Source organism: Montipora capricornis, chromosome 11 (genome assembly GCF_036669925.1).
Source record: "Montipora capricornis isolate CH-2021 chromosome 11, ASM3666992v2, whole genome shotgun sequence".
Classification (NCBI taxonomy): Eukaryota; Metazoa; Cnidaria; class Anthozoa; order Scleractinia; family Acroporidae; genus Montipora; species Montipora capricornis.
Window position 1 is genome coordinate 32,436,214 of NC_090893.1, and position 17,500 is coordinate 32,453,713.

Genomic DNA, 17,500 nt, shown 5'->3' on the forward strand with positions numbered 1-17,500 from the left:
GGGTATTTAAAGTAACACTTGAAAAAACACCTGATAGGTAGAAAATCTTCAGCAAATGGAACACTGTCTTGTATAGTTTATGCAAAAAACACTCAACTTAAAACGACGTCGACTAAAAACGTTTCTCGCGTCGTTGTTTTTAAGATCCTGATCTCCAGCTCAGGGCACGGGGCTTTGTGTACGTTATTAGCTATATCTTTTTTCCTACCGATAAATATTTTAAAACATTTTTTGATTTAAAGGGGATAATTTGTACACCAAAATTATGATGTAAAAAATATAGCTCACCGTGCTCGAGTAAAAGGCCATCGTAGCTGTCCATCTCGATTATCGTAGATCGAAACAACAACATTCGCCAGGTTCTCGGAATCCGCGCACTTAATCACTCAGAGTTATGAGTCATTCACAACTTCTCTCACGTGTTTTGAGAACTGTTTCAGTGTGTATGATCGACTTGCGCCACGTTTACAATGTTGCATATTGGACCAATTGATAAATAGACACACCATATGCGCAGTGCAATACCGAGAAATCACCTTAACCCAAGTCGTTCGTCCCGGCATGGAAAGTGTGTACCAACATTCCAGGAATGCAATTGGTATGATCGGTGTGGGTGTTTTGAGAAAATCGAAAATTTATCAACAGGTGCTAGCGTCCTTCAAATTGCCTCAAAATCTGTTCATTTCACGCTGTTTTCAGAATGAGAAATGTATCAAAATGTAACACGCACGTGCTGGGCGTGCACACGCGCAGGGCGTGTTCATTAAGCTTATTAGGGAGTTTAAAGGCTCGTTTACACAGATCGCGCGACAAGAGCTGCGATAAAATCGCAGCAAAGTTGCACTAAATTTCGAGCATGTTCGAATTTTGCGGCGACAAGGCTGGGATCTGTCGCGCTACAAATCGAAGTGAAATCGCCGGCTGTTCACACGCGCGATTTGCTGTCGCCGTAAAAAGCGCCGTTCGATCGCAGCTCTTGTCGCCCGATAAAATCGCTCTGTGTAAACGAGCTTTAAGATCTACGACGCGACGGTAAACGAAAACGTCATTAAAATTGCAAGTTCAGGTTTATTAATCTTTTTGCTCATTATTTCGGTTTGTCTAACTTCTAAAAACTAGCGCGACTTTCTAGGAAATGAATTAGTTTTCGTTGCCGTCGCGTCGTAGATCTTAAACTCCCTATTGTGTTGTATCGTTCTCGCAGCCATCGTCATCGTCCTCGCTTTAGCGCCCTATTGTGTTGACGATCTTGACGTCAGTCGAATGATGAAGAGCACAAATCGCCAGGGGTGATTTACAGACGACGCATGCGTTACGTTCCGTACACTTAGGGCTTAAAGGGCAAAATAGACCTCTTAAGCTTGTACGTTTTGTCTTCCCATCTCAGACCAAATGTAGTCTTAAGCACGTGCATATGTATGCTAACTTACGTAAAAACAAAAGGAAAATTCCCTGGGAACATCACGTGGTCTGAAATGGGAAAACAAAACGAACAAGCTAAAGAGGTTAACTGTAGCGTGGTTTTGGAAAGTGTGAGATTTTTTGTGAAGCGCTTGGCAAGCTTTGTTCCCTCCCTCTACTTCAAGTTCCATGCTGTTCGGGGGGCTTGACTGCGTCGACAGCCATGTTAGATGGAAGCAGTGAGTCTTCATTGAGGCCGGAATGCCTTCTTACTCGAAATTGATTCTATATAAATGAGATGTCAAAATTGCATCAAAACGATTAAGTGGAATATCGTAAAGACCATATCGCAATGTAAAATTGGGTAACGGTTAAAAAGGTGCCTGTATCGCATGAATTTCTAAAAATTCCTGAATATGCCACAGGTTCAGTCCACTAACCTGTTTCTGAAGAACTAAATAAATTTTCTTTACTCTTGAAAGGGTCCGAATCCTGAAAGGAAGAGTAATACACATAGACCACTCTCATAAATGGCGATACCTTTACATTCTTTTGTATTTATGTTAATTAGACCTACTACCCTCATTTTGAAACAAATATTCATTTGAAATTTGCTCGTCGGAGAGAGGCTAGAAAGGCTAACTAGCATTAAAACAAAAGAAAATTTTCTCTGGCCGCCATTATGACAGAGGTCTATGGCTTAAATAAATCGTATAAAAGCTTCATCGTATAGGGATTCCTAGAACTTTTAAAGTTAGCTTTATTTTTCAACTGATAAAGGGCGCGATAGAAATCAAAACTGAAGTGGTGAAGCCGTAAAACTAGGGAAAACATCAAGCAGGGTGTTAAGGCCGTGTGAACCTTTTAGATTCATTTTAAGACTCGGCTAGATGATGCAACATCTTTGGCCAGCATTTGTACGAAGGCAATGTTTAACGCTCGGCTAAACATATAAATAATGTTTGGCTGCGTTCACACGGCACAGAATGACTACCAAAAATCTGACCAGACGTTTTGTTCATGTGGACCTGAAGAACCAGGCTGACTGTTAACCTTTGCAAGTGGTTTTACCATCTGCCCATGCGTATATAAAGCACCAATTTACGAATACATAAATGATAATGGCGTCTTCAAGCCGCAAAGCCGGCCCAGGCGTCTAAATTTGTGTAAGGTTGGCTTAGTTTTATAGGAGACTTCACTGTTTGTAAACAATTCTTTTGTTATTTTGTAAATTTGCCAACCACAGAACAAACGAATCCTTTGTTTCGACAGCCAATAGACCTCTGATTGGCACATTAATGAAAATAGGTGACGTAATGGTGAGTATCGCCATATGAACGGAACAAATAGGCCATTTTCGAAATATCAAATGTTCAGCTTGATAGTGAGACAGTGAGGACAAAAACAATAGACCTTATTCATAAATGGCGGTCAATTTATCATTCTTTTGTCCAAGTGCAAATTAGCCTACCAAGCCTCGATACCATACAGTGAATTGAAAAGAATTCTTGCTCTAAAATGAGGCTTGGTAGGCTAATTTGCACTGGGACAAAAGAATTATAAATGTGGCCGCCATTTATGAATAAGGTCTATAGAAACACGTTGGAATGAATGTGAAAAATATTTGCATATCATCCACTTTCCTTTGTCTTTGTCCTCTAAACCTCTCTTTTAAGCTGATTTTTAATATACGAAATTTTCAACCAGTAACGTATTCCTCGAACTAATAACGTTATAACGTTATCTGACGTGAAAACAGACAGTGCAATGTTGATCATGGACTCGACATCCCAGATTCCCTCACGCTACTAGCAATGTACATGCAAATTTGTGCAACTCTCAAAATGAGCGGCTCAATCTGATTGAAGATTGTTGCGGTAGCGTTAAAAAAACCCTTCTGGGATATAACCAAGGCAAATTATGAAAAGGGTGAAAACTGCTTGTTGGGAGAAATAAAGAGGCTTTTTGTTACACTGACATTACACTGCACTACAATTTTTCCGGAAACTAACTCTGCAGGGCTAATTGGGCGACAATAAATTGAGCGCAAATTTTCACCTACCTTAAAATCGTCTACGGCTTCATCTACTCGACCAGATCCCACGCTAAATCCGCTTATACTACTGACAGGACTACTACCAGCCTAATAAAGGGAAAAATTGACCGACATGAATCGAGATTGATAAGTTAACTTACAAGTCTACGGATGAGACTTTATTCACCGTCGGCAAATAAATTCTGTTAGTTCTGAAATAGGTATCATATGGAAGACGATGGTGTACTTTTTAGTCTCCTTTTGCATTTCTCTTTTTATCACTAATTCATAAATTCTTTCAGTTCGTGGGGTGTATTCTACGAAACAAACTAAAAGCTTTAGGTAAGAACACAACAAACAACGATCCCGCGGTCAGTAGTACACATGCGCAAAGCCATATCAGCCGGGCAGTGGCGGCCAAGGACAGCTGTTTCGGCCTTATTAACCTAATCAGCATGGCATAGCCGACAAACAATGAGCCCGCATGTCCTCCGGCCTCAAACGAAAACCCTGATTTGTGTTGCTTAGAAGTAATTTCTGGGTTAACCTTTAGTTGCATAGCACTTTGTCGCTATATAGATAATACTCTTCCAAAACTTTAGTTACTGAATTCGTACAGTTTAACTCCTATAGTGGAAAGCCTTCTACAAAGTTTCGTAAAGCGTTGGTAAACTCCACAAGCAATTTCTGTGGGAAGAATTCAAAGGAACTTTTAGCAATCAACAGAGACCAAAGATGTGGCAAGGACCAACCATGCAGCAATAAACTATTCTTGGTTTGCATCCACGTGATGGGAAACAATAGAAAATGGCCCCACAAGTTTTGAATTTTACTGCATTGTTCTGAACACCAACATGGCTGCCGTGACGTCAGAATGCAAACCATCAATAGTAATTACAAGACGAGGTATTTACTTTACAGCTAAAACTAATTAATATTGCATAAATTTGTAATTTATGCTCATAACTTACGGTCGCTCTGACACTCATAGCATCGGCCTCAGAAGGAGTGGGTGTCATATCAAACGCGTCGTGAAGAGGTGTAAAATCCGGATTCTGGGATTGAACGCTGGACAAAGTGTTTGAATTCATCTTGGAATTGTAATGTTCATTATTCTCGTTTAAACTACTGTTTGTTTCTTCCAGAGTGGAAACCTTGGATAGGACCTAAAGGTGAATAAATTAGTGTCCTTTAACTGAATTGCTATGTTTCGCGAAGATTAAAGCCCCGTTTACAGGAGCAAGTGTTCCTTGACAAGGAAAATATTGCCGGCTCATGTAAATAGGGTTAAAATTGACAATTTTTCCTTGACAAGGAAAAGTTACAATCGTGGTTAAAACTTGTTGGGAAGGTTGCATGCATCAGTTCACTTCACACTTGATTCAATTATTCTAACTATTGGGTGTACTATTTGGGAAATGCCATGCTCTTGTGCGTGCCCCCCCCCCCCCCTCCCCTATATTCAATGTTGGAGTTCTTCAGGTAAGAAAAGTCACATTTTTTTCTGGAACATCCAACATTGATAAGGGGGAGGGGGCTTACCCTCCCAACAATTTTGTCCATGATTGTAGAATGCAAAAATTATGGACAAAACTCGTTGGGAAAATATGATACACCACTATAAAATGGTCATTCCCTTATTTGTCTGTGTTGCAAAAGATTAACTTCTCCATACTTTCCCCCCTCCCCTTTATCCAATGTTGGTCAAAAAACGGCCAAAGGCTTGCACAGTATTTTTCACCACATTATCAGCATTGGTACAGGAAAGAGGGGGTGGGGGGAAACATGGACTTTGTTTGTGAGTGCATGTTCAAGGATGTTCATGTCAGAGTTTTTCCCAAGAGTTTTGGTGAAGATTGAAGCATGCTAGCTTTTCCTTGTCAAGGATGAAATTTGTTCGTGTAAAGGGACAACAACAAAAATTGTGCCAAGGAATATTAATGAAGTTAGTTCTCAGTATCACTCTCATGCTCATTGCTGTCAAAATAGACAAAATGGCGGCTAACTAGACGAGCTAGGAACTGGAACATTTTAATGTACTCGCTGAATAACATGTACAGCGGGCACAGGCTAAACTTGTTCACCGTTCACACGAGCAATTATTCCTTGTCAATGAAAACTTGTTGATCATTTACAAGAGGAATGATAATTGTCAGGGAAACTGGTGAAGGCACAAGACTTGCTCGTGTAAACGGAGCTTAAATGAGATTACGATATGCGTCGCACGTAAGAATCAGTTGTAAGAAGCCATTTTTACCTGTGATAACTCTGTTTGAACGGTTTTTAATTGTTTTTGAACAGTCTCCAGGTGCTCTTTGCTGAGTTCAATCTGTTGAAAAAAAATTGCACGGGTTTCACTTTTAACTCTAAAAAAAAGGTATTCTGATGTATCTTAGGAGGCAGTGCAGCCCACTGGTTAGGATGCTTGCCTTGAGATCCGGCGATCCCGGGTTCAAGATACATTCTGGCTAGAATGTATTTCCTGCATTCTGGGGCACGAGTTAGAGTATTTGAACAGAACACTAATAACATTACATTTTGGTTTTTTATTTTTTTATTCAGAGAGAGAGTACATGAATGCTCTAATTTTTTGGAAATTCAGCAAGACATACTTTTGGTTTTGAATTGATGCTAAAATAGCGTGACATAGCCCCTTCAAGGCTACTTTGCATTCTCTACAGCTGTGTGAAATGCATTTCATCTGTCTTGACCAAAAACATCGTCCTGTCACGCTTCAAATGTAGTTAACAAATCAGGCAGCTTACACCACGTACTGGATTGCTGGACCGCTGCCTCAAAAACAACGCGTGAGCCGAAATTACTCAGAATCCGAGTCAATCTCGTACCCAGAGTCCTCGGGCTTCTTGGCCAGCAGTTGAGCGCCCGGAGAGACTCTGGGATAATCGACTTGAACTATATTTTTGATTGGCCGCTTGCGTAACAATGGCTGTCCGACAGGAAGTCGGTAAGTAATTCGGAAGCCCCAGAATTTGGAGGGAGATTCAAAATCTAAAACTACGTTTCAGTGCTGTTTGTTTTTTTTCTACGTCAGAAATATATAAATCACAAAAATAATAAAACGACGAGGTTTGAATTATGTCTTATACCGCACGGGAATTTTCCCACGCTGCTAAAAAGTGATTACTGTTGCTGTTGCAAAAGTACCGTGGGAAAACATTATATCAGTCCCTTTGAGGAGAAATTCGTGGAATAAGGTCTTGTCGAAGCCATTCAGAATTATGGAAACATCAAGTTGTAGAAGAAGAGGACATTTGTGTCGTTTCCACAAAAAAGTTGTCGATCGTGTTGCTTGCACGATAGCATTCTCAATGCATTCTGAACGATGGAATGTACGCTGAAACACTAAAAATACACTCACCGAAAGCGTCATAGGTTTCATCTTCACTTGCTCTTACAGCAAGCCAATGATCATTTCTCCAGTTTCTTTGTGTGTAAGGCTAAAATTCTTGTTTCTCGAAGACTTTCAACCCGCCATTTCTACTGTTTACGGTTTTCTCTTCTGCTTCCGTTTAAACTCAAGCATATGTAATAGGACTGGAACCCACGTTTTCTGGGAAAATGGAGTCGATTATCCCAGAGTCTCTCCGGACGCTCACTCGCTGGCCAAAAAGCCCGAGGACTCTGGGTACGAGATTGAATCCGAGTCATTCTGAATTCAGTCTTCTTCTCCAGTCTTTCGTGAACAAAACTTTGCCCATCTAATCTTTATGTTTCTCGTGTTATTCGTAAAACTTAGCGTAATTTCTAAGGAAAAGTAGAAGGCGAGTACACGTGTAGTGGCCGGTGAAATTCGCCGGCCAGAGGCTCTTATTGAAACCCTGAGTTTACTCCTACGATTGGTGATGCCGATGCTTTACCACTGAGCTATCGGGGAACTAGGCCATTAAAACTCAGTGGGCTCATGTCAAAATTGTCCCGCTTTACTGCTAACACGGAATTTGTCTTAATATTGAAGGAAATTGGGAAATGTTAACCGCGGTGAATGACTGTAGACATGTATCCTTTAATCGAAGGATTTTCATTTGACAGAACTGACCAGCCAGACCGGGCATTTGGAAGGACTAACTCTACAACGCCCTCAAATTAACCCTCCTCGAGGATGATACGTACTCCACCAGACGAATGCGAGGGATTATCATGCAAGTGTTCCTTCAAATTGTTACGCTTTCTTTGCAAACTGACAGGTCTGGTTGGCCAGTTCTGACAAAAGGAAAGCGCCCTTAATTTAGATGCCGTGTTGAATCGTCTTAAAACCTCCAACCACAGTCGTCCTAGATGGTCCCCATTCCAAAGTTCTCCATCACGATTTTTTTTTATTAAATTGGTTCCTTTTTTACACACGTTTCCACAAGCCGAGCTTCAGATCACCACTTCAAATTACTCGTTCACTTGCCTCTCGCTCAAGCTTGGTTTCTTCCTCTCGTAACTTGTTCAACTCCTCTCTTGCTTGGCTTAGTTCTTCTTCTTGTTGCTGAATACAGCAAAAACAAATTAAATTCAACGATAAAGTCTTCACCCTTGACGACTTTCACCCGCCCCAGTCCCCCGAATTAGGAGGTATCGAGCGGTGAAGAAAAAGAAGGTATGGACATCACTTACCAGTGTCGACTGCCTTGACGATGCAATTTGTGTTTTTAAGTTGTTTATCTGAAAAGAAGAGAAGTTAACTCATTTCATCTCATATTAAAGTTCAATCCAACAAGTGCTGTCCTTACCAGTGCTTCAGTTCACTATCGTTTGACTAGTCCTTGTTGCATATTTTTCCAAAAAAAATGCTTATCCAACACCTAGTCTTCCAGGAAATCGAGTGAACACGCGCAAAAGGCCGAAAATATTGTCATATGGCACAAAGACTCGATTTGAAAAAGAGGCTGGACTGAACTCAGAAGGGCCTATTGACCAGTTCTCAGTTCTCAGCCGAGTGGTGTACAGGGCAATCACAAAGTCAAGGGTTCGAGTCGTCTTCAAGCATGGAATTTTTTCAGGCTTTTTGGCAGTCTTCTTCGCAGGCGTTATTGGGGCGTCATGCAAGGCTCGCCGCACCAACGTGGAGACTAACTTTTCGGCAACTCCACATAGAACCAAAATTACATAGTTCAATGCTATGATCATTTTCTTCAATTACTACGCAGGGAATCGCCTTGGATAGAAAGCTCTTCGACCCATTTGAACTCACTGTTTTTGTTTCTTCGTCACACTTCTGTTTTACGTCTTTCAACATGTCTTCATATTGGGCTTTCTGATAAGAACAAAAAAGGTTAAAATTGAAACCAATCGACCTTGATAGGTAAAATGTGATGCATTACGTAATAAGCATTAAAAGGGACACATCTATCTCAACCCCAGACCTCTTTTCTTTTGCGCATGACTGAGGGAGAGAGAAGCGCTGGGGAACCTTAACAAGGTGTCTTCTCATTGGTTTTCGTTAAGAGCAATAAAAAGCGTCTCTGATTGGTGCCTTCATGTTAGCACGAGGAGTGAACAGACGCCCCAAGGTTCAAATAGCCATTCGTTGGCTTTTAGAACCCTACGGCGCATGTCCTACTACTACATAGATTTTCCTAGAGCCTCCATGTCATATCCGAGGCTCTGGTGACTAGAATGCATAACACCAACCCCGTGTGGCCAACACATAACGCATGCGCACAACCATTTCACCCGATTAATTAGGAGCCATGGACAGCTGTCCGGCCTTGAATTGCCTCATCAGCATGGCATAGCTAACTTACCAGGCAGGTGTTTCAGGCACCACTTTAAGTAGCAGCTCCACTAGCAATTTTACGTTGAGAATTGCAGATAATAATCACGAGAATCTCTGACCTTGGGGGATCAAGACAAGGCTGTTTCATAATGAGGGAATGTATGTGTGCACGCATCACCACCGCCACTGCCAACGTAATTGTCGTCATCATGACGTCATGACATCACCATCATCATCAACATTGTCATCAACATCAGCATCATCATTACCGTCTTTATCGTCGTCATCATCAATAACATCGTCATCACTGTCGTCATCATCATCATCGTCATCATCATCATTCATCATCATCATCATCATCAATGTCATAAATTGAAAGGCCCCAGAGGTCAAAGTGAATTTCTCAAAAGCTAAAACCCTTTAAGTTTATCCCACTTCGCAAAGTAACTTGGGATATGTTTGCCAATCACATTTTAGAAGTGGGGGTGAATCGACTGGGGCGAACACAACCTGTGGCAAAAAGAACAACATCCACCCTACAGCATAGTCAGGGAAAAAATGCAGGGACTGTAGACATTTCCATGGTGGTCCACAGAGGTTTCTTAAGGACTATTCTTTCACCAAAATGCGCCATCAATCCCTCAACCCTTACTTCACCAAGCCTTCCATAAACTGAACAGCTTCTTTCAACAAAGAAAAAACTCCGTAATCAATTACAACACGATTGAAATCAGCGCGTAAAAAAACTAAAACTGACTCACCTCTTTGTCTAAATCGTCGAGTTTTCCTTGAGCTTCTGTCTTTTGCTTCTCCAATTCTTGATACTTTGCTTTAGTTTTCTCCAGCTCACTTCGCAGATTCTACAACCAAAAAAGCAGAGATGAAGAACAAAAGCGCCTGGTAACAATGAGTGAAACTAATTTGTACAACAAAGTAAGCTATCCAACCACATAAACCTATTGGTTTTGATAATCCTTAACCAGTGGTTAGAGCAAAGCATGCTTTGAGCAACTGGCACCAGATTGTAAGCTGTAGTGCCTATTAACGCATTGAATCCATGGCATCTCAGCGTTAGCCCTAAACGAGGAAATGGGTGCACACACGACAACAGGCCGAGTGCAGTCGAAGGAAATCCGAGGGCTCCTTCTTCTTATAGCTTCTACCGTTATTATTACAGCAGGGGTGGCGGCTACTCCAATCCCGTTCCACGCACAAGAAAAGAGGAAAACTCTGATCAGGGAGAGAATGGTAGCCACAACCTCCGGATTACATGACCATTGCTCTACCGACTGGGTTACGAGTCACCTAGACTTGCCACAAGTCGACTGCAAAAGCGAGCGAGCTCGAGTGAGCGAAAGCGAGGGACCAAGTCCCGAGAGGAGCGACGAAGTTGAGAAAGTCTACGAGTCACCCAATGTAAGGTAATCCGGATTCCACAATCCAGGAAATCTTCGCTGCTGGAATCCGGAATCCCGGGCTTTGGAATCCGGAATCCACTTCTACAAATCTGAAATCCCGCCAACTATTGGAATCCGGAATCCATGTTGCTAAAGTCCACTGAATCTCGGAGTGATTTGTCTGCGGTAGGCGGGTTTCGCTTGCAGGCGTTGCGATTATCCCTCGGCCTTAAGACGTATCGACATATCGGATATCAAAAAAATAGTTTCGTAAAAAAACGGGTGCCACGTCGTGATCAAATTAAAGTAACGTGACTCTCGATTAATTCTGACGAGTTATGACCAGTGGTGTTACGGCAGAAGCAACTTCCAAAACATGATGTATCTAACTGCCTTTCTTACAAACTATCTTACATTGGTTTCTATCCATCTTACACTAGAAAGAAACTTTCATTTATTATCAGCAAGTGTTGCAAGATTACATGTTAGAGTAATTTTTTCTCCATTCCAACTGTACATTTTGAGTCAAAAGGATTTATTCCGGATTCTCTCAAATCACGTGTTGTGTACACATTTTCTTGTGAATGAAATGACTGTGTATTTCAAGTGCCTATTATTGACTATTTTCACCATCCCATAATGCAATAGGTTTGAGGGGGGGGGGGGGGGTCGTCTTTTACATAAAAACAATACAACTTAATCATGCTTCAGTGAACTGGATATCCATTGTTTTAATGCAAATAACCCCCCAAAATGAACTGTATTACAGGATTGGTGAAAAAAGCGAATCGACGAAATAAAGAAATGATCCTCGCACCTATGTAAAAAATCTAAGCAACACCTGAAAAATTCAGGTGGCTTCCATCCGTGATGCCGGTGCAATGTAATGCAATGCTCTACCAACTGAGGTGTGGGGCCACTTGCTTGGGACCAGGTTCAGATTCATGGGTTTGAATTCCATTGAAGTCAACTGAATGTTTCAGGTGTCAACAAGAGAAAGTTTCTTTAATTTTTTAGATAAGTGCGATGATCACTTGTGCAGGCTCCGCTGCTCCCTACTTTTGGTGAAACCAACAGGGATTTTTACACATGTGTAAATGAGCACCTTTTTCAGCTTTTTTGGGATAAGAATTCTCATATTTTCTAACACATCAGTTTTTCTAACTGTCAGCACAATAATTTGTGATGTCTCATTTCAAAATAACTGATAATGCTACCTCGTTTTTTTTGAAAAAATAAAGTGATGTAAAGTAATTAATAGGAAAATATTTTCCCGCTGTTTACCTGCAAATCTGAGCATTTTTGCCCGCATATTAGGAAGTAATCGAACAATTCTCCCGGCAAATTTTGTATGAATATGAAAAGAAATGATTTGCAACTATTAATTATCTTGTTATTGTTCACTCATAATTACTGGAGCCTCTAAGAACCTGAATATCGAAGAATAGCACTGCCTCATTAGCCTCGCTTCAAAGATATAGGAATAAATATGACCACTGGATTTCGAAGCTCGCTAAAATCCTGACAGGTACGCAAAGAAGTAAATTTTATCCCTTAAGATAATTAATTTTCTCTCCGTATTATGTTTTTTCCATTAAAAAGTACAAACCAGTTGTTTTTTCTTACACCGTCACCTTATAGGAAAGTACGCGGACTGAAGTAATTCCGTGAAAGCGAAATGCCAAGAAAAGCAGTAAACCAGAAACTAAGAATCTGCAATCCACTGAGTAGAATCCGGAATCCAGAACCCAAGTCTGTCTTGGATTACCTTACATGGAGCGATATGAGGCCGTCAGACGGGAGCAAGCCATGTGTAGCTGAGGCAATTCTAGCATGTACATGAACACATACAGACGAATGGAACTAACTTGCCAGAGTGGCACTATTATATATAGACGGAACTAACTATGGTAGTGTAAGAAGCAGTGTCTATTTATCCACTGAATCCTCTAAACAGGTAAATGGGTCCTCACAATGAAAGGGAAAAACTCTGACCAGGCTGGGAATTAGAAAACACTGACCTGTATTTCTCCATTTCTTTTTCTGATTGTATCTTCTTTTTCTTCAATCTCATGCTGCAAAGTGGCTTTTTCCCTATTAGTATGAAACGGTTTATAAGACATCAACTATTGCATTAAATAGTTTTCTGTCACAGCATCGTCAGACCAACGAGCAACTGATAAGTTGCCCTAACGAGTGAGATATGAACACCATGATGAGCTTTGGTGTGGTTCCCTCAAGATGTCAGAAATCTAACAGAATCATCAACTTAAACAAAGAATGCTACGATTGAGACAAGGGATGAGCTTTCAAAGAGCAGTATTGACTCTTGTGACAAGGCATCTTATCAAAATTTCTAGAACCGGTTTAAATGGCGTATCAATTAATTCTACCTTCCCAAGTCTTCAATTTCTTTTGTTATTTTGTCAAGTTCTTTAATGGCAGAAAAGTCACTCAGGCTTGAAATCGCATTCCCTGTTGATGCAGCGTCCTGCTAATAAAAATCAAAACTCCATTTCAACTACAGTACCTTCGTGCGAGACGCGATTCGCATCGCGCGCGACAGGAATCATCCAATTTCTTTTACATCATGTTTCTCCTTTGTTTCAGGCCTTCTTTTTCCCAAGAAAGACTTTATCAAGTTGTGCATGGATGGCTCTTCAAGTGACGGTTATTTAGAGCACTGTTTCTATAAAATATTCCTGTAGAAAATACCAGGACATCCTTTAACAATATACTTTGGGACTGACTCTGTTTTGGCTTTGAAATGAACAGTATTCAGTGCATATTATTGCGCATTCTCTATTTGATAGCAGGAAGGGACTGAACTGTACTTTTGCAACTATTGATGTTTAAGGTTTAAAGGTGCAATGTGCCCCTGGAAAGGATGGTAAACTAGTTGCTTGGCAACGGGAGTAAGGACAACTGAAAAGTAGAGTACTCGGGATTCGAAACTACGACCTCCATATTCCAGTTGGATACTCTACTCCTACAATAACTCCTGGGGCGATGGGTCGCTTATCTAGGTCCTTATTTGACAGTGTCCTGCTGGTCTGTGGGCTCAACAATGTCACGTGCCTCAAAGTGCAAATGCAAAATGAAACTAGTTACAACACTGTAACGGCAACTGTAACTAGCTTTCTCGCAGGTACATCATACCTATGCCATCTACTGTTGAACGTCTACTTTTTTTTTTCACTTCAGAAGGTGACAATTATGTGTCCCTATCATTAACCAGCTACTGTACATTTTTCTCAAATACACCTGTATGTCCCTTAGCAAGGCTGTCCACAACACCAAGAACTCTCTGCCCTACTCTTTATTAACTGTGTTGGGTTCACTGACTACCCATTAACGATGTTTTACAAACTTCAGCAGTATAGCCCATGGATACGACATTACTAATCATTTGGCTACAATGGGCCCTTTGCAGCTTGCGATCCATGCTGATGTCCCAGTGTGCAATTTGCTCTCGAGTATGGCGGTTTTCCCACCATGTGATTGCCAGCTGCAAAGGGCCCATTTCATCTGCGGACTGAACAAGAACCAAAAATGGAGGAGGGTAGGATAACTGAATCAAGTACCTAAGCTAAAGAAAAAACAAACAAACAAACAAGAGAATATAAAGTTTGGTTTAAAAAGCTGTAGAGAAATAACTTACCACTGCCTCTCCTGTAGCCGCAGAAATACTAGGAGTACCTGTCCTCATGGAGGGCGGAACCATTTCTGGACTGAGTGTCTGAGGTGGATCCACACCCATGACCTTTTGATGAATGAGGTACATGGCCAATGCAAACTGCTCTGAATTCAATTGCCCTTGATTTTTCACATCACAGAGACCCCTTGCAAAAAGGAAGAAAAAGTCATGATGGTTTCAAACTGACTATCATAATAATAATAATAATAATAATAATAATAATAATAATAATAATAAAAATAATAATAATAATAATAATAATATAAATGACAATGATAATGATAATATAATCATAATCATAATAATTATTTATTAGGTCCTTCTCGAAGCTAAGGGGCTGAATTACAAGGACGGTCATACATGCGCACAAATATAGCTATAGGTAGTTATAGCGATATAAGTTGAAATAGATATACATGTATGGTACAACAACTAATTCACAGTATATATGAATAAACAATACAAAAATAGATAATACTGGCAATATGTATTATTTTTTTAATGGTGAAGAAACCAGCAAAGTGCTTCATCTTTGGGATAAGGCGCACTCATTCTCCTGATCGGAGACTGTGTGGTCTGTCAATTGACACGTGTGGAATAAGGGATCTTATCAAGGGAGAGGATGAACAGCTACGCTTGATGAAATTTGCGCATACATCCTCCCTTCTTTGAGAAAGGAGGCAATCCCACCTCATTATAATGGGCATTGGAAGAATGATACGTAGGGCCCTTTTTTGTACGGATTCAATGGCATCTCCTAAGTACTGCAGCAGGGCAGCCCAAACAGGGCAGGCATAATTATTCTATTACTGATCTTAATTTGCTACAGTACACCTGTAATAACTGATTTACACTAAGGCCAGACTTCATCCATGTACCGGTAAGTGTGTGCAATGAGAACAAAGTTAGAGACTGTTAATTTTTTTACCAAGAACAAGCTGTGTCATATCATTCTGTTGAAGAGGTACAGCTCAGCTGTACATGTCTTTGTGAACTATGCATTGGATAATCCAGCAAGACACTTCCAGCGACATCGTCATATGGGTAATTGACCAAGTGTGAAGTCAAGATGGCTGGATATTGCCCAAGTTCTTTTTTTTCATGTTTATGCATCTCGGTGCATGAACACACACACAAAAAACAAGGCCAATCTTGACTGAACAAGCTTGGTCAATGAAGGATTTATTATATGGGATAAAACACCAAAAAAATGATTTTTGATCTTGCGGGACCAAGTGAGAAATCTTGAGTGGGCAACATAGCTCCATATTGCCCACTCAGGTAGCCAATCACAGTACAGGATTTGGTTCATCTTGCCTGCACATGGAGCTAATCATATCATAAATGGAAGAACGTAATTATGGCCTGGATGGACCTTATCATGTTTTGTTATATGTTGAAGTTGGCTGCTGGTTTAAGTAGAGTAACCGACTCTTGTCATGTTCACAATGAATTTTAAGATTCTTGTGTTTGAAAGAATTTGCCTTTAAGATTCTACATGTATTTGGAATTCAGGGAAAAAGAAGGCGACTACTTTGAGTGAAGTAGCCAACGCTTTTCATTGGCTGTCTGTAATTATTGACAGCACGATCGCGAACAGAATAAGGAGAAATCTCAAGGCTTGCTCACCAGATATGTGCAAGTATCTGATGATTCAGGCCTGAAGCCATGAATGTACTTTTCACCTCTTCTCCTACACAGAAACAAAAAAAAAAACATAATAGATACAATGTACAGTCATATATTTTCATGAGAAGGGCATAGCTAATCTGCTGACCTATTAAAACATATTTCAAAGCCAAACCCTAGAGAACTTTAGAATGCTTATATCAATGTGAATAAAGGATGGGTGTGTGGGAAGTCCCTGTGTCTTCGCTAAAGAGATCAAGCTTTGCATTTGCTTACAACAATAAATTACAGGTTTCTGCTTGTCATAAAACCATGAAAATTCTCACATTCTGCAACAAACACAACTTAAAAAAACTACAGTACTTTCCCCTGCAGATAAATATGACTTGTTTTACAGCCTGGCGATCCATGCAACCCAGGCACCTTCTGCACAAGAGGAGAAGGGAAGAGAAACAAAAGCAAAGAAAAAAAATAGAGAAAAACGCAGGAAATGAATTAAACCAAACAACACCATTACAAAATTAACATGTACAGTCAATGCATGAGCTGCTATCTTAGAACGACTCCCTGCACTACAGCATGGTAGCTTCCTTTGCTATCATACTTTGTTGAATAATTATTGGTTTTGACTGCTTAAATAATTTAAATGCAATATTTTAATATGATATCATTAATCCAGTACCAGAAACAAGCCCATCTCCATCTTTATCGGCTTGCTTGAAAATAGCATCATATCGCAACTTGTCTGCACTTGTGACCACCCACGCACCTTCAGTTGGGGCCTAAAGCAATAACAAAATAAACTCTTGTTACTGCAGCCAGCTACATTAATTAAACTGTGTCAGACATTGTCAAAAATGGGAAAAAGCCCCTTTGTGTTGTAGTCTATCTTTGTAAGAGGTTTGACGTTCTGGTGCTATTTAAATTCTCAACATTTCAGTAACCACACCAAACTTTTGGTAAACATTTTTTTTCCCTTTGTTTTTTTCTTCTCCTTCAAAAGTTCTACCATGCAAACTCTACATTAGCTTGAGCAGATATTACATCCTAACTAGATTTCTACCAAGATCTCTCTTTGACCCCAAGTACTTTTCTGGAAGGGGAGAATCATGAAGAAGGCATCAAGAATGTGCAGTTGAGGGAGTAATAATGACATACTGGCAAAACGTGTCAAAGTTGCATGCGCAGGCTATTTCAGCTTATCAGTTCTGTGCACACTCCATTTAAATTTAAAATAGCATTAGTCTTATTCACACAAGCCACAATAATAGTTAAAGTACAAGCGCCAGCTTTTCAGTTGTTTTTTGACTTGTTCAAGCTGACCATTTGCTAACCTGTTGCTAACCAGAAGTCTACGGAGGCAGTCACAGAAGTAAGTGCATATTTTACTGTCACTCCTTTTAACCCTTTCAGCCCCGATGGTGCCAAATGGCACTTATAGATTTTACTCTGTCTAACGCCAGACGATTTTACTCGTCAATGGGGAACCCCTCGGGGCTTAAAGGGTTAAGCTAACAGCGTGCAAAAACTATGTCCCCGTTTAACCCTTTCAGCCCCGATGGTGCCAAATGGCACTTATAGATTTTACTCTGTCTAACGCCAGACGATTTTACTCGTCA

General features: G+C 40.4%; 1 protein-coding gene across 1 annotated transcript in view; it reads right to left on the reverse strand.

Moving 5' to 3' along the window:
* LOC138024855 (epidermal growth factor receptor substrate 15-like 1) overlaps positions 1-17,500 on the reverse strand; it is a 46,512-nt gene that overhangs the window by 13,845 nt on the left and 15,167 nt on the right. Inside the window, exons 10-22 of the mRNA XM_068872047.1 lie at positions 16,564-16,663; positions 15,882-15,945; positions 14,217-14,397; positions 12,949-13,049; positions 12,577-12,649; positions 9,920-10,018; positions 8,634-8,696; positions 8,057-8,104; positions 7,851-7,928; positions 5,694-5,765; positions 4,408-4,602; positions 3,464-3,544; positions 1,842-1,893 (exon numbers count right to left, since the gene is read on the reverse strand). Coding sequence (XP_068728148.1) covers positions 1,842-1,893; positions 3,464-3,544; positions 4,408-4,602; positions 5,694-5,765; positions 7,851-7,928; positions 8,057-8,104; positions 8,634-8,696; positions 9,920-10,018; positions 12,577-12,649; positions 12,949-13,049; positions 14,217-14,397; positions 15,882-15,945; positions 16,564-16,663 — 1,207 coding nt within the window. The remainder of the gene's footprint in view (positions 1-1,841; positions 1,894-3,463; positions 3,545-4,407; positions 4,603-5,693; positions 5,766-7,850; positions 7,929-8,056; positions 8,105-8,633; positions 8,697-9,919; positions 10,019-12,576; positions 12,650-12,948; positions 13,050-14,216; positions 14,398-15,881; positions 15,946-16,563; positions 16,664-17,500) is intronic.